Below are 24,288 nucleotides of genomic sequence, written 5' to 3'. Positions count from 1 at the left end.
TCAAAACGGCCATGCAGCTCCAAGGGAGTCCCTCTGCCTCCTCTGTGATGCGCTGGTGAAAATTTTAGGGCAATTTACAAATTGGCAGTGGGGGTAAGGAGAGCAAATGATGAATTGGGGCTGGGGGATGATGAGAGCAAATGATGAATTGGGGGTGGGGAGAGCAAATGTTATTAGCACTTTTAATGTCTTCATAGGCTAGTGATAAATGAGGTGAGGATGACCGTCATACATATGAGTATAAATAGGATAGAATAGACTGCAGTGACAAGAGAAGATCAACTGCAGATTTAGTGCAGAGTTGAAACCAAACATATTCACACAACTTTTGCTTTTCACAGCTTGCTGCTTGTGTTTGATTGTTACTGATGTACAATTATTATTATTTCATAAATGTTTACACTTTTATTTTTCAAATCCATGAAGTTTCTGTAAATCCTTAATATTTCCAGCGCTGACCCTTATTTTTCAGGACTTCGGCCCTTTGCCTCGGCAGATGGATATCGGCTTCTGGGCTTAATACTGAATAATGACTGCCCGTTCTTGTCTCACCAGTGCTGTTTTTGTTTGACCTCCTCCGTTTTTGGCACTGACTACAGGTTCTCAATGCGATTGAGATCTACGGTATTCCTGGTCATAGAACCAAAAGGTCAGTGTTTTACTCATTAAGCTACTTAGTTATCACTTTTGCTTTGTGCCAAGGTCTCCATCATGCTGCAAAATCATAGTCATCCCCACATTGCTCCCAGTTGATCTTGGAGGTTTAGATCCCATTCTTTATTTATCGTTGTGTTCTTAGTCAAAAAATGAGAATCCCCCACATGTTAATGGTAGCAAAATGCTTTACTTTTGGATGACACAGGACTCTTTCATGGATAATCATTCTTCCAGATCTTCCTAAAGGTCTCAAGGGGTTTCATCAGAGGAAATACCTTTACTTCAGTCCTCTGCTGACCAATCTCAGTACTTCCTGAAGAATTTCAGTCTGTCCTTGAATTTTTTCTTGGCAAGAAGTGTCTCTTTTGCGGTCCTTCTGGACACCATGCAGTCTCCAAAATCCTCGGTTTCATTGTGTGTACAGATGCACTACTCCTGCTAGTTGCCATTATGGAGCAAGCTTTGCACTGGTGTTCAACTGGTCCTGTAGCTGAATCCCCTTTAGAATCATAGAATCATAGAATCGTAGAGTTGGAAGGGACCTCCTGGGCCATCTGGTCCAACCCCCTGCTCAAAGCAGGATTCGCTAAATCATCCCAGTCAGATGTCTGTCCAGCCTCTGTTTGAAGACTTCCATTGAAGGAGAACTCACCACTTCTCGTGGCAGCCTGTTCCACTCATTGATCACTCTAACTGTCAAAAAGTTTTTTCTAATATCTAATCTGTGTCTCTTCCCATTCAGTTTCATCCCATTGCTTCTAGTCTTTCCTTGTGCAAATGAGAATAAAGTTGATCCTTCTACAATGTGACAGCCCTTTAGATATTTGTAGACAGCTATTAAGTCTCCTCTCAGTCTTCTCTTTTGCAAACTAAACATTCCCAAATCCTGCAACCTTTCCTCATAAGACAGGGTTTGCAGACCGGTCACCATTCTGGTCGCTCTTTTCTGAACTTGCTCCAGTTTGTTGATGTCTTTTTTAAAATGTGGTGCCCAAAACTGGACACAATATTCCAGATGAGGTCTGACCAAAGAGGAGTAGAGGGAAATAATGACTTCACGTGATCTAGACTGTATGCTTCTGTTAATACATCCTAGAATTGCATTTGCCTTTTTTGCTGCTGCATCACACTGTTGACTCATATTCAGTCTGTGATCTATTAGTATACCCAAGTCTTTTTCACATGTGCTGTCACTTAGCCCTATTCCTCCCATTCTATATATGCTTTTTTCATTTTTATTGCCCAGATGTAGTACTTTGCATTTCTCCCTGTTAAAAACCATTCTGTTAGTTGCTGCCCACTTCTCCAGTTTATTTAAATCTTTTTGAATCCTCTCTCTCTCTTCTCTAGTATTAGCTATCCCTCCTAGCTTTGTGTCATCAGCAAATTTAATCAGTTTACCCTCAATTCCTTCATCTAAATCGTTGATAAAGATGTTGAACAATACAGGGCCCAGGACAGAGCCCTGTGGTACCCCACTTGAGACATTCTTCCAACTGGATGTGCAGCCATTTACGACCTCTCTTTGGGTCCGATCACTAAGCCAGTTATGAATCCACCTAACAGTTGCCTTGTCCATTCCATACTTAGTCATTTTTTCAATAAGGATTGTATGAGAGACTTTGTCAAATGCTTTGCTGAAGTCAAGATATACTATATCTACAGCATTTCCTTGATCCACCCAATCAGTGATACCGTCATAGAAGGAAATTAAGTTAGTCTGACATGACTTATTAGTTAGAAACCCATGCTGACTCTGTTTAATCACTTCATTCTTATCCAGGTATTGACATACATGTTGTTTAATAATTTGTTCAAAGATCTTTCCTGGTATAGAAGTCAGACTCACCGGCCTATAGTTGCCTGGGTCCACCTTCTTCCCCTTTTTGAAGATAGGAACAACATTTGCTCTTCTCCAGTCTTCTGGCACTTCTCCTGTTCTCCAAGAATTTTCAAAGATTATGGAGAGGGGTTCAAAAATTTCTTCTGCTATCTCCTTCAGTACTCTGGGGTGTAATTCATCTGGACCTGGAGACTTGAATTCATTTAGGTTAGCTAAGTGTTTCCTCACTATCTTTCTGTTTATAGATATCCTGGATTCTTCTATTCCCTTAATAGGACAGTGAATAACAGTTGATGTTGCATTTCCTTTCTGAGAGAAAACAGATGCAAAATAGGAATTTAAAAGTTCAGCCTTCTCAACATCCTGTCTTACCATTTCATCATTTTCATCCTGTAAAAATCCTATAGCATCTTTGACTTTTCTTTTACTTTTGACATATCCCCAAAATCCTTTATTATTGCTTTTGACATCTCTTGCAAGCCTCAGTTCATTTTCAGCTTTAGCTAATCTGATTTGTGCCCTGCAGGTTCTGCAGACAGCATTATATTCTTCTTTAGATATGCCTCCCTCTTTCCATTTTATAAACATTTTTTTCTTCCTTTTTAGCATGTGCTTAAGTTCTGTGTTCATCCATCCTGGTTTCCTTAAATGCTTCCCATTCTTCCCTCTTTTCGGAATTGTTAACAACTGTGCTTTGAGAATTTCATTTTTCAAGATTTCCCATCCTTCCTGGACATTTTTGTCTTTAAGGATATCCAGCCATTGGATCCCTCCAATTCTCTTTCTGAATCCCTTAAAATCTGCCTTTCTGAAATCTAACCTTGACGTCTGAGTCTTCACAGGTCTTCCACCTCTAGTAATCCAAAATTCTAAAATAGCATGGTCGCTACCTCCTAGGGTCCCAGCCACTTTTACCTCCTCAACCATTTCCTCCCTGTTTATAAGGATTAGATCCAAGGTAGCAGTTCCCCTTGTTTTCTCCCTTACCTTTTGGAAGATAAAGTTGTCAGCAAGAGAGGATAAGAATTTCCTTGACCTCTTAGTTTTGCCTGAGAGAGATTCCCAACAAATGTCTGGATAGTTGAAATCTCCCATGACAACTATGTCATATTTTTTGGAGAACTTGGCCATCTGATGCATCTCCCTTGGCCATCTCCCTTTAGGAGACAGTTTGGGCACTTGCTGGACTTTCTTGGACACTTTAAAGCCTTCTTCACTGCAGTGATCCAATAAATGTAGTAGTAAACAACAAGGCACTCAAAAAAAACTTTCTGAGGATCTAAAGAGGTGCACAAGTAGGGTATCCAGCCCGTGTAAATAGTATAATGATGAACTTGGCACTCAAATGCGTGAAAAATAAATTTTCCTTCTATTGGCATCCAAATCGCACGTATTCTGAACGTTTTCGGCCCAGGATAGGACCTTCAACAGAGAATTTATGATTTACTGGATGCTGCCTTAAAAGCGGGTATTTTGAGAAAAAGCGCTATGTATATGCGTCGCTTTGGGATGGCGTTGGGTGGATGGTCCCTTCAGGTTTGCAGTATGCACCGCTGTGAGCAGGGGACGCCCTGCTCACAGTGGTGCATACCGCAAACCTGAAAGGACCATCCACCCAGCGCCATCCCAAAGCGACGCATATACATAGCGCTTTTTCTCAAAATACCCGCTTTTAAGGCAGCATCCAGTAAATCATAAATTCTCTGATGAAGGTCCTATCCTGGACCGAAAATGTTCAGAATACGTGTGATTTGGATGCCAATAGAAAGAAAATTTATTTTTCACGCATTTGAGTGCCAAGTTCATCACTTTACTGTGATCCAATAAATGGTTAGTTTAGAGATAATCTTACAAGCAGCAATGCCCTTGCATGTAAAGCCCATCTGATGCAAAGCAATGATGACTGCATGTGTTTCCTTGGAGGTAACCAAAGTTAATAGAAGATTTCAAGCCCTAGTTCCCTTCTACAGAAGACAATGATTTCAAGTTCCAGCCCCCTTTTAAAGAAACCAGTCTGCTCTCATAATTCAATCAGCATGGCAGAATGATTTTGTCTGTCTAGTCCCCATTAACACTTTCACCTGAGCTAACTGAAAGATCACTGAAATTATGTAAGCAGCTCTTTTTGCGGCAGAGCTGACATTCAATGGAAAGAGGGTTTTTGTGATTAAGATAATTTTCATGACAAGGAAAGACTGCAATCATTTACAGTTCATAAGATCACTCTTTTATCAAGAGTTAATGCAAATTGCCACTATAACATCTAAAGCAGCAAAATTTGTGAAAGCAAAAATTTGTGTCCGTTTCAAAACTTTTGGCCATTCCCATAGAGGCAGGTTTGTTGTATATGCAATTGCCCCCTATGAAACTTGTAAATACACTTATATCCACAGTAGAAAACCAAAATTCACATATATGCAATGTATTTGCAGGTGCAGTTTAAAATACCAGAAGTTCACTGTAAATTGTATATGATCTCCATCTGGTGGCTAAACTGTGTATCACAGGTCTTTGGCTGCATTAGCAAAATAAAGTGTAAAATCATAAGGCTTCTGAATTTCTGGGTGACATAATGGGTTAAAATAAGTGTACATTTTTTCAAAGGTTTGAGTCAAAAAGTACATTATACTGAGATTATCAATTCCTGTGGAAACAGTACAAATCATATTGTTAGATAAAGACCCGTCAGCAATAAGTGGATTGAGTTTCCTCTGCCTACCAGTTTTCTGCTTCTCCTCTTCTCAGGTTCTTCAATCTGTAGCTGGAATTGCATATTGGATCCAAAACTCATGGATATGCGAGGAACCTTCATGAGGCAGAAACGATCGCACAGTTCTTCGGCCGAGACATACTGCAGACAGTGGCACCTGAGGAATATGGACTCCAGCTTATCCAAAACATAGCACATTACTTATCCTGTATTGATCTGGGGTTATAATCTGTATTACACTTCAGAGCTGCACTCACTGTTCTGCTGAAGCAGTCACTGTGTACATACATTATATTACTGATCCTGAGTTACATCCTATATTATACTCCAGAGCTGCACTCACTATTCTACTGGTGCAGTGACTGTGTACATACATTACTGATCCTGCACTGATCCCGAGTTACATCCTGTATTATACTTCGGAGCTGCTTTCACTATTCTGCTGGTGCAGTCGCTGTATACATACATTAAATTACGTATCCTGTAATGATCCTGAGTTACACCTGTATTATACCCCAGAGCTGCGCTCACTATTCTGCTGGTACAGTCACTCTTTACATACATTACATTACTTATCCTGTACTGATCCTGAGTTACATCCTGTATTATACTCCGGAGCTGCACTCACTATTCTGCTGGTGCAGTCACTGTGTATGTGGCGCCCCCAGGAGTATGGTCGCCACACTTGTTTTGCCTTCCTCCAGGGGAGGGTAATGCCAGGCTTGGAGGCAATGATGGGTCTCTATCACAGTCAATCCATACATGCAACACAGTTCCAATCCAGGCCAGCAGGGGGAACTCTGAACCAGGATTAAGGGGAGGAGTGCTCTCTGAGGGCCAAGAGGCAGGAGGAAGGGGTGGTTAGTTAGTCTGCGGAGGGTGAAGTGTGCAGACGTGTACGGAGAAGCTGTGGGTTGAGCTGCGGAAGGCGAGCGCCCTCAGCTTGAGAGCGCATGAACTGGAGCCTGGTCTCTATGGTTGTACGGATACTAAAGGTCCTGCAACAGATACCAGAGGGGTAGAAGGCTGTAAATGCCCTACTCCCATCTAAGACTTGAGGCACAACAGCAGCTTGGATAGAGAGCCAGGACTCAGAAGAGAGGAGCCCCCGAGATAGGCTACAGCTGTCTGCCGTGCAAGTAAGGTTCTTGAGAACATCTGACAGGAGGAACTCTAGAGTAACTAAGTACTGGAGTGCTTCACACCACCAGGCGCTAGGAAGGAGACTGCACAGCCTGTCTGTGAGAGAGAATCCCTGAGTTGCTTCCAGCCTAGCCTGCTCCGTTACCATCAGTAATCAGGACCCTGGACTGCAGTTACCAAGTAAAGGTACAGAAATTGCACCCCGCTGTGTCTTGTCTGCTTCCTACCCTGCCGGCACCGCTACATCCATTGCCAACCACATCTACACTGCCCTGGGGCTACAGCTTCACCTGTGGGGAGCTACACCATCTAGGCTGCAACACACCACCAGCCCCAGAGGATCTGCATGCAGCGTCGGCTTCACATCTCACTTGCCGAACACCACAGGTGGTGTTACGAACTATTGCATTAACTACATTCCCCATTACTTGGGCGCCCAGGGCCACGGACCGGGTCACCGCTGCTGTGACACATCCCCCTGACACCGGCCCGGTACCGAGTACCCCACAGCCCTGGGAGGGCGACCCATGTACATACATTACATTACTGATCCTGAGTTACATCCTGTATTATACTCCAGAGCTGCATTCACTATTCTGCTGGTGGAGTCACTGTGTATATACATTACATTAACTGATACTGAGTTACATTCTGTATTATACTCCAGAGCTGCACTCACTATTCTGCTGGTGCAGTCACTATGTACATACATTACATTACTAATCCTGAGTTACATCCTGTATTATACCCCAGCGCTGTGCTCACTCTTCTGCTGGTGGAGTCACTGTGTACATACATTACATTACTGATCCTGAGTTACATCCTGTGTTATACCCCAGAGCTGCACTCACTATTCTGCTGATGCAGTCACTGTGTACATACATTACATTACTGATCCTGAGTTACATCCTGTGTTATACCCCAGAGCTGCACTCACTATTCTGCTGGTGCAGTCACTGTGTACATACATTACATTACGTATCCTCAGTTACATCCTGTATTATTACAAGCTCACTATTCTGCAGAGTTTACTTATAAATACTTCAGTTTTACTTAGGTAAGAAGTGACTCCAACAATAGTTAGTGAACACATATGATGTGACTGACATTCCCAGTTCTGTGCTGAGCTCTCCACCCTGAAGGCCGCAGGTCAGGGTGCAGTCATGATGCTGGGGGGATACACACTTTCTTGTAGAAGAGAGGCGCACTTCAGCACTAGAGCAGCGCTCTTCCACCTGCACATAAATGTCACATTTGAATTACATCATAAATATAAACTGGAGTAAGTGTCATTTATTTTTGGGTACTGAACGTGGTGTAGAAAAAGTAGTTATTGGAAACATTTTCGTACTCACATTTAAGAAGTGGAATGTAAAATTAAAGAATTGTAAAGCTCAAAAGTGGTGAAACCACCACACAGTGCAATCACAGCTCTATCAGGGGTCATGTCCAATAAATGGAGGATAATATCCAGTATTTCGCTTTACGTCTATCTATTGTGTGGTACAGGTTTTTACCCTTTTCAAATCTACAACTCAAAATGTGCCCTTGTGTAGAAAGTCTGCAAAGGCATGCTGGGCATTGTAGTTTGGCAACAAATAGAGAGACGTGTAATTATAGTTAACCATTCATCCAATGAGAGGCACAGCTAAGATGTGCCAAGTTTTTCCCATAGGGCTACATGGAGCTGAGCGCAGATTTGCCTCCTCTTTTCGCCGTACCTGTGGCTGACAATCAAAGTCGCTATTGCTGTCTGATCTCTGCTGTTCTCGGTTGTCATAAAACACAAATCCGGCCTGACAGATGCAGGAACCGTCAAATTCCTGGAATGAGCGGTTCAGTCCCCGGCAGACGCAGCTCCTGGAAGCTGAGGGTCAGTCACAATAAAAATCACATCAGGATAAATGTAGGGGCATTAGACAAATCAACGAAAACACAAAGATCTGGGGACAACCAGGAGCCACCGCAGCAATAGAGTTACGGTGAGTAATATCCGGTCAGTTGTGGTCTGATTCCAAATCTTAGAAGCCTAGGTACTCAGCTGTATGAAGGAGACGCGGCACCCGGATAACTCTGCTGCTTCTTCATTTGCTCTGTTCACATGCAGCCATCCACATGGCATCATTTGTGCTGGCTACTGCAATATTGTCCCATTCACTTCAATTGAGAAATGCTGCAATATTCAGAACAAATACTAATAGGCCTTGTTCACATGTAGTAGTGTCCAAAGTGCTGCCACTTATGGATCGTGTGCTCTCGGCCTTAAAGGGAATCTGTCACCTACTTTTGGCGGGCAATGAAAATGAGGTCGGTCTGGTCCGATGGGCGGTGTTCCCGATGTTTGCCGCCTCCCCATCCTTGGCCGCTGTCTGCAGTTTTTGAGGAATAGCAGTAGGTGTCTGCCATTTTTTGCGCGTGTGCTAAGCATTCTTGGCTCGCGCACACGCAGTATGCTTTGCCCAAGTGCGGGCAAAGCCGAAAAGCCTGACTGCGCATGCGCCGGTTAACTAAGCCCCGGAAGACAGCAAAATACTTCCGGGGCTTAGTTAACCGGCGCATGCGCAGTCAGGCTTTTCGGCTTTGACCGCAGTTGGGCAAAGCATACTGCGCGTGCGCGAGCCAAGAATGCTTAGCGCATGCGCAAAAAATGGCGGACACCTACTCCTATTCCTCAAAAAACTGCAGACAGCGGCCAAGGATGGGGAGGCGGCAAACATCGGGAACACCGCCCATCGGACCGGACCGACCTCGTTTTCATCGCCCGCCAAAAGTAGGTGACAGATTCCCTTTAAACTCCATAGGATGCCCATCACAGCCACGGATTCACTCATGGCAGAAATGCCAGACTATGACATCAGAATACGATGGTACATCCAGGAAGGTGCTGGCATCAAACTTATGCAAAGGTATATGATTTACATTCATTGTATATGCCTTATCTGCCATTACCTATAATCAGGACTTAAAGGGGTTTTCCAGAATTGTTTTTTTTTTTTATTATCCAGGCTCACCCTGTGTAGAAATAATAAAATAAGTTTCACTAACTGACCCCAACTCCAGCGCTGCAAAGAAATGTTTGCCGTGAGGTTGCGGTGGTGACACAAGGCTTGTGACTACTGCAGCCAATCACTGGGATCAGCAGTGGTGATGATGCATTCAGAACAAGACTGCTGAGCCCAGTGATTGGCTGCAGAGGTCAAGAGCTAGAGTTGTTACATTACCATGGCAGCTTGTCAACAAAGGCAGAGGTGAAGGGGCAGCTCTGGAGCAGCGGAGGATGATTAATGCAGATTTCATGATTTTTACAATGGGCAAGTCTATGGAATAACAAAAAAAAACTGAAAACCCTTGAACTGTTGACTAATTAGGGCATGTGGTCATCAGTGAAGGTCATCGGCCACTCAGACTCTTCCTCTGCTCGCCAGAGAGGACACACACTAGTATGAACACCTGGCGGATGGCAATCTTGTAAGGCCTACAGGCTACAGCTAGTCACAAAGGGTGATTCCTCTTTAGGCCACAGGTATGATCCAACTCACCTGGCTGGGAATAGGATGAGCTTCCGCACAGAAAGCACGATACCTGGGCAGAGAGGTGGTTGTACGTGCCCGCTGGGCAAGGATGGCAGTCCCCTAATTGTCTTCCTTGAGTGCTGTTACCATAAGTACCAAATGGACAAGGGAGCGGCGCTGTGGCACTGGATGGGCAGTAATGGCCAGCGGGGCAGGGAAAGGACTTGTAGTTCTCCACACCTATAGCAAAGGGGACAGAGTGCATGAGGAATTAGATGCCAAGCAGACATTTATGAATCAGGTTAAAGGTTTCCTAAACGTTATGTGTTCTGCAAGATCAGAGTACATAGCGGCCCTTCTGCATACGAACCGTGTGAACATACTACTGAGGGGAATGTTTATGAAGAAGATAAAGGAAGATCATTCTTAAAGGCAAACTTATTCTGCAGCTGGACAATGATCCCCAAGATCCAGCCGATGTCATTAATAACAATGAGTCCTGTGGGTGATGATCCGGCCCCACAAAGCCCTGATCTCAAGTCATCCAGTCTATCTGGGATCACATGAAGAGACAGAAGGATCCACACAAGCCTCATACACAGAAGATCTGGGAACAGTTCTCCATGATGTTTGGCACAACCTCCTGCGGAGATCCTTCAAGACTGTGTGCAAATGACTATGGTACCTGCTTGAACCTTTTGAACCATATATATACCCATGAACCCGCACAGTCAGTGGCCTTATGTATGTATTCTATAAACTCAGCTTGAAGTCTAAAATAAATGACGTTATGATGGAAACGCTCATAACTTTTTATCTTTATACATATAAACTTTCTTTTAAGTGAAATCTATCTTTATGGTATATTCAGGAATGTTTCCATTGCTCTATAAATGTCTATATCTGAGAAACCTGGTATATAGGGGCGTAGATTCAGCACTCGCAGAGTCAGTCACCAAGGGCAGAGTTAATGCCATGGAAAACAACAGGCAAAGCAGCAGCAGAGGACTGACACAGGACTGACCATACAGGATTAGCACATGGGCGGACATGACATCCTCCATATCATCATAGTACATTAGTCCGGAGAACGATCCGTCCATGCATGTCCTAATTTTTTTTTTACAGCAAGGCACATATAGAACAGCTGATGTTAGGGTGTAGCTGCATTTTTGGAAGTCATGTTACAGTACACTTAGTTTGCATTAATTATTGTGCATTTAGCAAAAATTACATCATAGCTTTTACTCTAGTCACATCCAAAGCTGTATTTTGTATTCCACAGGATAGACAGCAATTAAAAGTAAACCACAGGCTGCCCTCAGACTGAAGTATTATTGATAAAACTGCACGAGAGGTCCTGTTATCAGTAGCCCCCCAGGAGCATCCCCGCTGCAGCATAGGCTTGTGAATTACCTTGTGGGCAACTGTATCCGGCTGGACAAGGCTGACAGGTGGCATCTGAGGCGCTGGCACTGCGGAACGTCCCTGGACCACATTTATGACATGAAGATTCCGCAGAATCCCGCACTGTGCTCCCATGAACAGCTGTACTCCCTCCTGGGCAGGACATCATGAGCACACTACCAGGAGGGCAGTAATAAGGGAACGTGCAGCTGGAAGGAACAATGACACAAACAAAGGCCAGTAGGTGGTGAGCAAGAATTGTGGTTATTTTAGCTGCTAGTAATGAGGTATATATTTGATGGGACTGATTAGCACATTTTAAAGGTCCTATTGGGGAGATGCCTTTATTTAGCTGATCTTATTAATCATGTACCATCAACCTCCGTCGCTATAGCTGCTTTGAAACGACAACTCCCATCATGCACTGATAGCTGTCTAACAGACTGTAGCTGTCAGGGAACGCTGGGAGTTATAGTTTCATAAAACTGAGCGTGACAAAAGTTGTCGAGCACTGCAGTAGATGGAGCCATTGTATTCAATGATCTGTCCATGCAAAGCCCAGATGTGTTGTCCTGCAGGGCCGCTTGCCTCTCTGGCTGATGAAATGATGTTGCACTTAGGGGGTCCCTCACCACTCAAACCGTTAATGAACAATAGAGATGAACAATACTGCCCCCTGGCAGGTGTGTGTAGACGTAGCATAATAGACACCACTCATCTACCAATGTGACAGCGAGCCGCAACAGACAACCCTTAACTATGAGGACACTATTAGATGCTTGCATCCGGGAAAATAAGTCATTCTATCTCATATGTGCCCAGTACAGACTTCTGGCATATCACAGGGCAGGGACTTATACGTTGTAGATCTGTCCAAAATACAAGAAAAAATCCATAGAGGATCATAACTACATTATCATACCTGGCAGTCGCAGGACATGCTACATTAATACTAGATGTGATCATGAATCCCCCACCAGATCTGCAGCCACACATACTCACAGCTGTGCACTGCTGTTATAGGTAGTAGATCCCTCCGGACAGAAGAACCCACCAGGACATGGAGGGGGGAATCCTGTACGTGAAGTGCAGTATGATCCCGCTCTGCAGAGAGATTCGCGGACAGAACCTGGCACAATAAAATCACTCATTAGCTCAAGTTCATTCTCAATTACCTTGAAGATAAAATCTCCATTGCTTACATCAGGGTTGTCACATCTTTCCTAGATCACAGAACGCCAGATCAACTCCTCCTTTAATGATCACCAATGTAATTGACTTTTCTACAATAATTAAATAACTTGACAGATTTTCTATCAAAGAGGTCTTCCTCTTTCAGCACTATTTACGCCATTAGTCTGCTTGTGATAGAAATGAAAGCATTGTCCGGCACGTACCCTCCCCGGGTCTGGCGCTGCCTCTCTACCGCTGTTCTGGTGATGGTTTACTGGCTGCAGCGGTGACATCACATCTACAGCACTGCAGCCAATCTGTGGGCCCAACGGCTTATGCTTTCTACATCGACAGAACTGCTGGTCCTGGGGAAGGTGAGCGCAATCTCTTTCTATTATTTTTAATAGCATGTAAGGTGTGCACTAGGGTGACCGCAAAAAAAATCGATGTCGGAATTTTGTCCGTCTGGACCCCACAAAACGATTCCCCTTTCCAGATATTGAGATAGCCAAAATTTGAGCTCGATCAAACGACGTTAACCCGTGCCGCTCGTCGCTCAAAGTTTGAAAAAATCCAAATTGAGGTATTTTAAGATTTAGGTATTTTGTATAGTCTGTTAGACTATAAAGAATGTGACAACAACATTGCAGAAATAGCCCTGACCAAATTTTCGAACCATTTGTGGTATTTGAATGCAGAGTTGGTGGGATTATCGTTTTTTGATCCCACCATTACAGACAATGAAAAGTTGGTAATGGCTAATAAATTGCTCAGTAGCACAGATGAACCATCAGAGCACGCTAGGGTTGTAAATCCAAAAGTTAGGAAAGAAAAATTAAAAGAGGTAGGAAGTAACCGACTTTAACGACCTTCTGACAAAAGATGAAGAACAAAAGCAATATGTCCTGCAAGTTGTAAGCAAATGCCGAGCATTATATTCTGACGTTTCAAAAACTACTTTAACAAAAGCTCTAGAATAGATTAGATAACTATGTAAAATTATCAACTCATGTAGGTTAGCGTGCTCTGATGGTTCATCTGTGCTACTGAGCAATTTATTAGCCATTAACAACTTTTTCAATCAACTTCTGGATCAAATCCTGACTGATAGCAGTCCATTCTTGCAAAATCAATGCTTTTATTTTGTCTGAATTTGAAGGTTTTTGTTTGTCCACCCGTCTCTTGATGATTGACCACAAGTTCTCAATGGGATTAAGATCTGGAGAGCTTCCAGGCGATGGTCCCAAAATCTCTATGCTTTGTTCCCTGAGCCATTTAGTTATCACCTTTGCTTTATGGCAAGGTGCTCCATCATGTTGAAAAAGGCATTGTTGATCGCCAAACTGCTCTTGGACGGTTGGGAGAAGTTGCTCTTGGAGGACATTCTGGTACCATTCTTTATTCATGGCTGTGTTTTTAGGGAAGACTGAGAGAGAGCCCATTCCCTTGGCTGAGAAGCAACCCCACACATGAATGGTTTCAGGATGCTTGACAGTTGGCATGAGACAAGACTGGTGGTAGCGCTCACCTGGTCTTCTCCGAATAAGCCGTTTTCCAGATGTCCCAAACAATCGAAAAGGGGATTCATCAGAGAAAATGACTTTACCCCAGTCCTCAGCAGTCCACTCCCTGTACCTCTTGCAGAATATCAGTCTGCCCATGATGTTTTTCCTGGAGAGAAGTGGCTTCTTTGCTGCCCTCCTTGAGACCAGGCCTTGCTCCAAGAGTCTCCGCCTCACAGTGTGTGCAGATGCACTCACACCTGCCTGCTGCCATTCCTGAGCAAGCTCTGCACTGCTGATAGCCCATCCCGCAGCTGAAACACTTTTAAGAGACGGTCCTGGAGCTTGATGGTCTTTCTCCTTGAAGTTCTTGATGATGCGATAGATTGTTGACTGAGGTGCAATCTTTCTAGCTGCGATACTCTTCCCTGTTAGCCCATTTTTGTGCAGTGCAATGATGACTGCACGTGTTTCTTTAGAGATAACCATGGTTAACAGAAGAGAAACACCTGTGTCACCCATTATCTACTTGTTGCACGACCAGGGACAAAAGCAGATGAATAGCATGACGAGGTTGCGCACATGTCCCCCTGCTCCGATCAAGTGTAATTCATGACACTGTGATCTGCTATCTTTGGATCTTCAGTGTCATAGTCTTGACTGTATATGCACAACTCACCTCCTCCTGACACAGCGCTGCAGCTGGGAAAGAATAACAGACACCCATGTGTAACTGAGTGTAACATGGATGAAGCTGCTGGACACATTGCAGCCTGCTGCACCATGCAGCTATTCCTGTCTGCAGCCTGCTGCACCATGTGAGAACTGGGTACACAATTGCTCCATTCTGGAGTTCTCACTGCACCCACACCAATCTAATAATTATCACCTAACCATTGAAAAGGTGACAACTAGATTAGTCTGGAAAACCCCTTTAAAGATATAAACGACAATAGTCACATCTTGCAGCAAAGCAATGTGTCACGCTCGCGCCTTGGCTGAATGGCGCGAGCCGGGGGGTTGTGGCCCCACTGTGCCACAAACCAGACTACCCTGGAAGGGGCGTAACTACGGCAGCTTCCTTGGTCTTCACTGGAGCCTCTGATGGTGAGGTCAGGCTTGTGCGGCAGGTAGCTGCCGGGTGCCACTCCAGGGTGGTGTCTGGCTGTGGCTGCTGATCCCACTCGGGAACAGGACACCTTGACAGAGGCTATAGACAGGCAGGCAGGTGGATACGACAGGCACGGCTGAGACACAGGGCAGGCGGGCACGGCTTGGAGACACAGGACAGGCGGGCACGGCTTGGAGACACAGGACAGGTGGGCACGGCTTGGAGACACAGGACAGGCGGACACGGCTTGGAGACACAGGACAGATTGGCGTGGTATGAAAAGGAGCAGGTAGGGACCTGTTCACACAGCAGGTGTAGGCAGGAGGGAGTGGTGTATGCTGGAACAGGATCTGGACCTGTTCACACAGGAGGTACAGGGATGGATCTAGGCAGGAAGGAATGGAGTATGAAGGAACAGGTTTGGGCCTGTTCACACAGGAGGTGCAGGTAGACAGAGCCACAGGAGGTGCAGGTAGACAGAGCCGCAGGAGTGCGGAGCAGGCAGAGCCGCAGGAGTGCAGAGCAGGCAGAGCCGCAGGAGTGCAGAGCAGGCAGAGCCGCAGGAGTGCAGAGCAGGCAGAGCCGCAGGAGTGCAGAGCAGGCAGAGCCGCAGGAGTGCAGAGCAGGCAGAGCCGCAGGAGTGCAGAGCAGGCAGAGCCGCAGGAGTGCAGAGCAGGCAGAGCCGCAGGAGTGCAGAGCAGGCAGAGCCGTGCAGACAGAGCGGCTAGGGAGCCGTGCAGACAGAGCGGCTAGGGAGCCGTGCAGACAGAGCGGCTAGGGAGCCGTGCAGACAGAGCGGCTAGGGAGCCGTGCAGACAGAGCGGCTAGGGAGCCGTGCAGACAGAGCGGCTAGGGAGCCGTGCAGACAGAGCGGCTAGGGAGCCGTGCAGACAGAGCGGCTAGGGAGCCGTGCAGACAGAGCGGCTAGGGAGCCGTGCAGACAGAGCGGCTAGGGAGCCGTGCAGACAGAGCGGCTAGGGAGCCGTGCAGACAGAGCGGCTAGGGAGCCGTGCAGACAGAGCGGCTAGGGAGCCGTGCAGACAGAGCGGCTAGGGAGCCGTGCAGACAGAGCGGCTAGGGAGCCGTGCAGACAGAGCGGCTAGGGAGCCGTGCAGACAGAGCGGCTAGGGAGCCGTGCAGACAGAGCGGCTAGGGAGCCGTGCAGACAGAGCGGCTAGGGAGCCGTGCAGACAGAGCGGCTAGGGAGCCGTGCAGACAGAGCGGCTAGGGAGCCGTGCAGACAGAGCGGCTAGGGAGCCGTGCAGGCAGAGCGGCTAGGGAGCCGTGCAGGCAGAGCGGCTAGGGAGCCGTGCAGGCAGAGCGGCTAGGGAGCCGTGCTGGCAGAGCGGCTAGGGAGCCGTGCTGGCAGAGCGGCTAGGGAGCCGTACAGGCAGAGCGGCTAGGGAGCCGTGCAGGCAGAGCGGCTAGGGAGCCGTGCAGGCAGAGCGGCTAGGGAGCCGTGCAGGCAGAGCGGCTAGGGAGCCGTGCAGGCAGAGCGGCTAGGGAGCCGTGCAGGCAGAGCGGCTAGGGAGCCGTGCAGGCAGAGCGGCTAGGGAGCCGTGCAGGCAGAGCGGCTAGGGAGCCGTGCAGACAGAGCTGCGAGCGTGCAGATGCACAGATAAAGAGGACACAAGGAAAGACACGGCAGGGAAGGAACCACAAACAAGGAGACTGACAGACAGAGGTAAGACTGAGTTCAGACAGAGGCACAGGGACAAAGACACAAGGACCAGGATATTCAGCCTCCTGGCAGGCAGACAGAGTATGGACAAGGTACAGGGAACAAGACTCAAGGGCCAGGATATTCAGCCTCCCGGCAGGCAGACAGGGTACAAAGCAAGACTAGAGTAATCCTCCAAAGAAGGAGACAGACAGAACAGGGCCTGGCTTCCTCAGCAGCGGAATACTAACTGAGTATAGACATTGCTCAGGCCATGTTTCAGTGGGAGTGGCGAAACTAAATAGTCAAGGGCTCCAGGTGGTTGGTCAGGGACAGATTACCCAGGTGCACCCAGACTGCATAAGAACCAGAGAGTTCAGGCGCCGCCCCCCTATACACACACTCAGGAAACATGGAGAGCAAGCAGGAAAACAAGAGGCATAGCACATGGAGCTCAGGGCTGGCAACAGACAGATTTCACAGCATGGTTTGAAGGAGAAAGTAAGTTGGTGTGCGGGGGATGGGAGGCCATGTAGTGATGCCAGCAGGGTTGTTACAGTACCCCCCCCTTTACGGCCCCTCTTCCGCAAGCCTGCCAGAATGACCTGAAGAAGGAGTATGGAACCACATACAGTCCAGGCTGACAGGGCATCCTTCTGGTGAGACGAAGTAGGTGTGCCATCCGGAATCACCGAGTGCCAAGTTTCTTGGTGCCCAACAGCCTCCAACACCGAAGGTATAAGGACTTGGATCTCTTCCTCCAGAGTGGAAGAAAGCAGGGACCTGGAAGCCTCAGACTTGACCCCTACATCAGCTGGCCAGCTGGAAACCGAAGAGACCTTTACCGAGTCCAACTTCAGCCCGATATCCCAAGAAAATTGGACCTCCTCCTCCAGACGGGTAAAAAACAGAGATGCATAGGCCACTGTTCTCACCTCTTCATCCACCTGCCACATGGAAGTTGGAGGCATACATACGGGGAGCCACCTCCGCCTGTTACCCGGAACAGACTGGACCACTTCTTTCAAGTAGGCGAACGAGTACTGCTTAATCCTGGGACCTTCACCCACAGACCATAGAGGAGCCGAGGGCATCCACTCAGGATCAGTCTTCAGCCCATTATCCTGGGGAAGACTATCAAGTGTCAGGGATGTTCCTGAGGACTGGTCACTGGTATGGTCACCGGAGGTGTACGGAGAGGGCGCCACTGTTTTCTTTTCTTCAGTGACGTCAGTACACCATGGCTTGATAGCCAGCAGATCAGGTGGAGAAGGAGACGATACAGAAGACTGACCTTGCAGTAATGGAACTAGACACCTCTGTTGGCTAGGCAGATCCAAATACAGCACCATGCTGGGTCTTTGGACCGGAAGGGGCAATAGAGTGCCCGGCTCAAAACGACCGGTGGGCAAGTTGGTCAGCAGGTGGAAGACAAATGTCTCTGTGTATAATGCTCCGATTAGGAGCTGTAGTTGACCCCTCAATGCTGGACTGTTCACAAGTAGGGCTTGGCCATCACCAAACCCCCTGCATGGATTCTGGAGCGGTGGAGCAGGAACCATGCACAGACTTTATCTGGCTTGTAGCTTGCATACATCTGCACGGCCGAAACTCCCACAAGTCACCGGAACAGTCACAGACTTTAGTAGCGAGGAGGTACTCTCACCAAGGGCAGTCTCTCCTACTGGCCCAAGGTTCTGGAGCTTTGGCTTCACAGGGCTGAGACCATCAGGATGTTCCTTCTCAGGACTGGCCTCTGGCGACAACCTAGCCAGCCCCTTTTTCTTAGACCTCTTGGATCTTGCATGGGGGGCTGCTTTGGCAGGCTGAGGAACAGATGGGTCATGGACGGTCACAGACGGAGAAGATGAATTGGCCACAGGTCTCTTTCGTCTGATCCGTTCCTGGAAGCTAGGAGGGGGAAGACTTTTCAGGAGACACTGTACCAGGCTTGTCAAAGGCTTTGCAGAAGGCCACCAGGAAGGCCGGTAAGCTCGAGGTGATGGGATCCCCTGCTTCCCAAAGGGGGTTGAGCCACTGCAACGCATCTCCTGTTAGGTAGGACATTAGTAATCCTACCTTTACCCGATCGCTGGCGAAGTAGGGAGCATGCCATTGAAAATAGCGTAGGCACTGCTCCATAAAGGCACGACAGTGCTTGGGGTTCCCATCATATTTTGGCGGGTCCGAGGGAGGTTCAACTTTAGGTATGCCAGCCTCTAGTTGAGCAAACAGTCTATTGGAGACCACAATAGTGGGTGGAGCAGTGAAGGATTGGGCTTCAGACCGGGTAAATTTATTTGGTTGCCCATACTGGCAAAAAAGTTCATCTTGCTCCGAGGGCGAAAGGACATGGGACTCAGCGGGGACCATGGCCTGAGCAAACTGTCACGCTCGCGCCTTGGCTGAATGGCGCGAGCCGGGGGGTTGTGGCCCCACTGTGCCACAAACCAGACTACCCTGGAAGGGGCGTAACTACGGCAGCTTCCTTGGTCTTCACTGGAGCCTCTGATGGTGAGGTCAGGCTTGTGCGGCAGGTAGCTGCCGGGTGCCACTCCAGGGTGGTGTCTGGCTGTGGCTGCTGATCCCACTCGGGAACAGGACACCTTGACAGAGGCTATAGACAGGCAGGCAGGTGGATACGACAGGCACGGCTGAGACACAGGGCAGGCGGGCACGGCTTGGAGACACAGGACAGGCGGGCACGGCTTGGAGACACAGGACAGGCGGGCACGGCTTGGAGACACAGGACAGGCGGGCACGGCTTGGAGACACAGGACAGATTGGCGTGGTATGAAAAGGAGCAGGTAGGGACCTGTTCACACAGCAGGTGTAGGCAGGAGGGAGTGGTGTATGCTGGAACAGGATCTGGACCTGTTCACACAGGAGGTACAGGGATGGATCTAGGCAGGAAGGAATGGAATATGAAGGAACAGGTTTGGGCCTGTTCACACAGGAGGTGCAGGTATGGATATAGGCAGGAAGGAATGGAGTATGAAGGAACAGGTTTGGGCCTGTTCACACAGGAGGTGCAGGTAGACAGAGCCGCAGGAGTGCGGAGCAGGCAGAGCCACAGGAGGTGCAGGTAGACAGAGCCGCAGGAGGTGCAGGTAGACAGAGCCGCAGGAGTGCGGAGCAGGCAGAGCCGCAGGAGTGCGGAGCAGGCAGAGCCGCAGGAGTGCGGAGCAGGCAGAGCCGCAGGAGTGCGGAGCAGGCAGAGCCGCAGGAGTGCGGAGCGGCTAGGGAGCCGTGCAGGCAGAGCGGCTAGGGAGCCGTGCAGACAGAGCGGCTAGGGAGCCGTGCAGGCAGAGCGGCTAGGGAGCCGTGCAGGCAGAGCGGCTAGGGAGCCGTGCAGGCAGAGCGGCTAGGGAGCCGTGCAGGCAGAGCGGCTAGGGAGCCGTGCAGGCAGAGCGGCTAGGGAGCCGTGCAGGCAGAGCGGCTAGGGAGCCGTGCAGGCAGAGCTGCGAGCGTGCAGATGCACAGATAAAGAGGACACAAGGAAAGACACGGCAGGGAAGGAACCACAAACAAGGAGACTGACAGACAGAGGTAAGACTGAGTTCAGACAGAGGCACAGGGACAAAGACACAAGGACCAGGATATTCAGCCTCCTGGCAGGCAGACAGAGTATGGACAAGGTACAGGGAACAAGACTCAAGGGCCAGGATATTCAGCCTCCCGGCAGGCAGACAGGGTACAAAGCAAGACTAGAGTAATCCTCCAAAGAAGGAGACAGACAGAACAGGGCCTGGCTTCCTCAGCAGCGGAATACTAACTGAGTATAGACATTGCTCAGGCCATGTTTCAGTGGGAGTGGCGAAACTAAATAGTCAAGGGCTCCAGGTGATTGGTCAGGGACAGATTACCCAGGTGCACCCAGACTGCATAAGAACCAGAGAGTTCAGGCGCCGCCCCCCCTATACACACAGTCAGGAAACATGGAGAGCAAGCAGGAGAACAAGAGGCATAGCACATGGAGCTCAGGGCTGGCAACAGACAGATTTCACAGCATGGTTTGAAGGAGAAAGTAAGTTGGTGTGCGGGGGATGGGAGGCCATGTAGTGATGCCAGCAGGGTTGTTACACAATGCCTTGAGAGTCCTGATGGTGAAGCATCACTGGTATTTACTGTAAGTATCTAATCCTTTCATAATCGGTGACAGTCATTGTATCATCTGCAGATAGTGATCTTATGCTTATTACACTAATCTGCGATAATCTCCACCTAGATGATCTCAGCCTCTCACCTGTGCCACCTGTATCTCTGCTCAACTTAAAGTCTGATTTAAATTTCAGATTATGAATTGGCCCACAGGTGAATTAAATATGTAATGTAAGCCAGTATTATAATCTTATGTAAATCCAATGTATTCACTGTATAATGAACACTCTGTAACTTTCCAATATGCATTGTGCTTAATCAACAGACGTGATTGATTTCAAGTAACTCACATTGAAGTATACATTAAGAGGCTTTAAGCCCCCGTTACACACTGCGATATCGCTAGCAATATCGCTGTAAAGTCACCGATTTTGTGACATTGCAGGGATATTGCTAGCGATATCGCTGCATGTGATACTTACCTCCGACCGGCTCCCCCGCTAATTATCGCTGATCGCGCGAGAAAGACCTGGACCGTTTCTCGTTGGTCACTTCCTGCGGCGCTTCCTGTGGTGCCGACGAGCGACGCGTGGAGCCGGGCGGGAGGACATCAGGATCGCCGCGTCTGACAGGTAAGTAGTGACCCCCGTCCCCAGCGATGTCGCTGGTGAGATCTGCCTGTGTGGCAGCTCACTAGCGACCACCTAGCGATGCACCAACGATCCTGACTGCGTCATATCGCTAGTCGGGATCGCTGGTGCATCGCTAGGTGTAACGGTACCCTTAGATCATTCTTAATCTGATGTTGTTGTTACATGTGTCAGCAAAGCATATTTTCTGTGCATTTAATAAAACACCTACAGTGGGGAAAAAGTATTTTGATACGCTGCCGATTTTGCAACTTTTCCCACCTACACAGAATGGAGAGGTCTGTAATTTTTATCATAGGTACACTTCGCGTGTAAGAGACAGAATCTAAAAATAAAAAACTGAAAATCACATTGTATGATTTGCAAATAATTAAACTGTATTTTATTGCATAAAATAAGTATTTGATCAAGAATTTTGAATCTCACAGACCTGTTAGTTTTTGTTTAAGAAACCTCCTACGCTGCACTCATTACCTGTATTAATTTCACCTATTTCCTGTATAAAAGACACCTGTCCACACGCTCAATCACACTCCAACCTCTCCACCATGGCCAAGACCAAAGAGCTGTAGACCTGCACAAGGTTGGGATGGGCTATAATAATAATATATACCAGTAATTTATATTTATATCAAAACAACATATTTCGCAGCACTTTACAGTTAAGTAGAGACATGTACAGACAATAAAAACAATACAATGTAGCACATTGCACCAGTTACAAGAAGAGTGCGGGTCCTGCTGCTCACAAGCTTACAATCTAAAAGGAAATAGTGGGACACAGTAGGTAGAATGTGCTTGTTATGTACAGTCCAGCCATCATTATAATGAATAAGAGTTTACATATTAAGCAGCATGATCCGGTCATCAGCCAGGATATGTCTGAGTGGGGAGCTACCATGTGCTATTGGGTGCATGGAGAATGAGGAGACCGATGAATAGGAAGGAGCAGATTATGATTAACATTTAGGAGGGAATAGGGGACAGTTAGGTTAGTTAGATCAGATGATAGTCTTGCCTAAACAGATGTGTTGTTAAAGCACGTTTAAAAACATGCGATTGAATCCTTTAGGGTAGTGCATTCCAGAAAACTGTCACAGCATGAGAAAAGTCTTGGAGAAGGAGATTCGAGGTTTGGTTTATGGAGGATGTTAGTCTTACATAAGTTGCAGAACAGAGGGCATGGGAAGGTTTATAGACAGAAATGAGGGAGGAGATATAGGGCGGAGCAGAGATGAGTTTGTAATGTATTTTGTAGCGAATGGGTACCCAGTGCAATGACTGACACAGGGTAGAGGCGTTGGTGAAGCAGCTTGATTGAAACACAACCCTGGCTGTTGCACTCGGGGTGGTTTGGAATGGAGAGAGTTTGGTTAGAGGGAGACCGATCAGAAGAGAGTTGCAGTAGTCCAAATGAGAGTGAATAAGAGAAACAGTAAGGGTATGTGTGCACATTGAGTATTTGCTTGCAGAAATTTCTGCAAAGTTTCTGCATCTCTTGGCAGCAAAAATGCTGTGGCAAAATCGTGCATATTTGTATGTGTTTTTTGGCATGTGTTTTTGTACAGCAATTAATGCTTTTCTGAGCTAAATAAAGATATTTAAAAAAAAAATGTTTTGTGATGTAATTTCTTGGTTCAATACCTTATTTTTTCATTTTGATGCAGCGGCATCAGAGTAATGGAATACAAAAGCATGCACATACAGTGAACAAGTCGGTAAAACAGTGTTCACACCACCAAGAGACTGAAACACAGTACAACAAACGTGAACAAATACTCTGGTGTAAAAAAATATCTCACAATAAACAGCAGACAGCTGCAGGCTAATATTAATAGCCTAGGAAGGGGCCATGGATATTGGCCCCCTCCCAGACTAAAAACATCAGCTCTCAGCCGACACAGAACTGGCACATCCATAAGATGCGCCAATTCTGTCACTTAGCCTCAATCTTCCCACTTGCACTGCAGCAGTGGCAAATGGGGAAATGGTATTGGGGTTCGTGCCAGCCTTCTATTTGCTGCTTACATGAGGTCCAAGTTAGTAATGGCGAGGTGTATATAAGATGCTCCCTTTACTAACGCCACAGTGATAAAAACACACACACACCCAAAATAAAGTCCTTTAATTTAAATAATAATACAGACTCCTTTATTGAATCTAACTTAAACCATTCTCACGTCATTGCCCAGTCCACTGAAGACAACGTCTCCTGTAAATGAATTAAAATCATAAAAAAAATATTACTCACCTGTCCCCTGAGAAGATAATAATACATAATGTCCCATGACGATCCTGATGACTTTGAGAGCAGTCACTGATGTTCTCAAGGACTGCCGGCTACACACTAACACAGAAGGTAATCACTCCTGTAGTGTGTAGCGCTGAGCTGCGGTGAGAAAGTTCATTGGAGTCCATCAGCTGATGAGCCCTGGTGATCTCACTTAAGGCACCACCGCTCCTGTCAGTGTATCGCCGGTTAGAGCAGTCACATCTTCTGATGTGACTGTCCTACAATTGAGATCGCCATGGGACACTCTGGATTACGTGGACTACAGCGGACAGGAGAGTATACAGTCATGGCCAAAAGTTTTGAGAATGACATAAATATTATATTTTCATATGATCTGCTGGCCTCTGGTTTTTATGTGTGTTTGTCAGATGTTTTTATCACATACAGAAATATAATTGCAATCATATTATGAGTAGCAAAAGGTTATATTGACAGTTAGAATGAGTTAATGCAGCAAGTCAATATTTGCAGTGTTGACCCTTCTTCTTCAGGACCTCAGCAATTCTCCCTGGCATGCTCTCAATCA

General features: G+C 47.1%; 1 protein-coding gene across 2 annotated transcripts in view; it reads right to left on the bottom strand.

Moving 5' to 3' along the window:
* The window catches only part of LOC141097643 (uncharacterized), a 105,715-nt gene that overhangs the window by 44,167 nt on the left and 37,260 nt on the right, over positions 1–24,288 (bottom strand). For both annotated transcript variants that reach the window (XM_073584978.1, XM_073584979.1), the window contains exons 10-15: positions 12,275–12,401; positions 11,282–11,481; positions 9,893–10,105; positions 8,075–8,220; positions 7,461–7,588; positions 5,220–5,367 (exon numbers count right to left, since the gene is read on the bottom strand). In XM_073584978.1, the coding sequence (XP_073441079.1) occupies positions 5,220–5,367; positions 7,461–7,588; positions 8,075–8,220; positions 9,893–10,105; positions 11,282–11,481; positions 12,275–12,401 (962 nt within the window). The remainder of the gene's footprint in view (positions 1–5,219; positions 5,368–7,460; positions 7,589–8,074; positions 8,221–9,892; positions 10,106–11,281; positions 11,482–12,274; positions 12,402–24,288) is intronic.

The sequence above is a fragment of the Dendrobates tinctorius genome, unplaced genomic scaffold (genome assembly GCF_039654945.1).
Source record: "Dendrobates tinctorius isolate UK_male_01 unplaced genomic scaffold, ASM3965494v1 ptg000086l, whole genome shotgun sequence".
Lineage (NCBI taxonomy): Eukaryota > Metazoa > Chordata > Amphibia > Anura > Dendrobatidae > Dendrobates > Dendrobates tinctorius.
The sequence above is the reverse complement of the archived record's forward strand: the minus strand, read 5'-3'. Positions and strand labels throughout refer to the sequence as shown.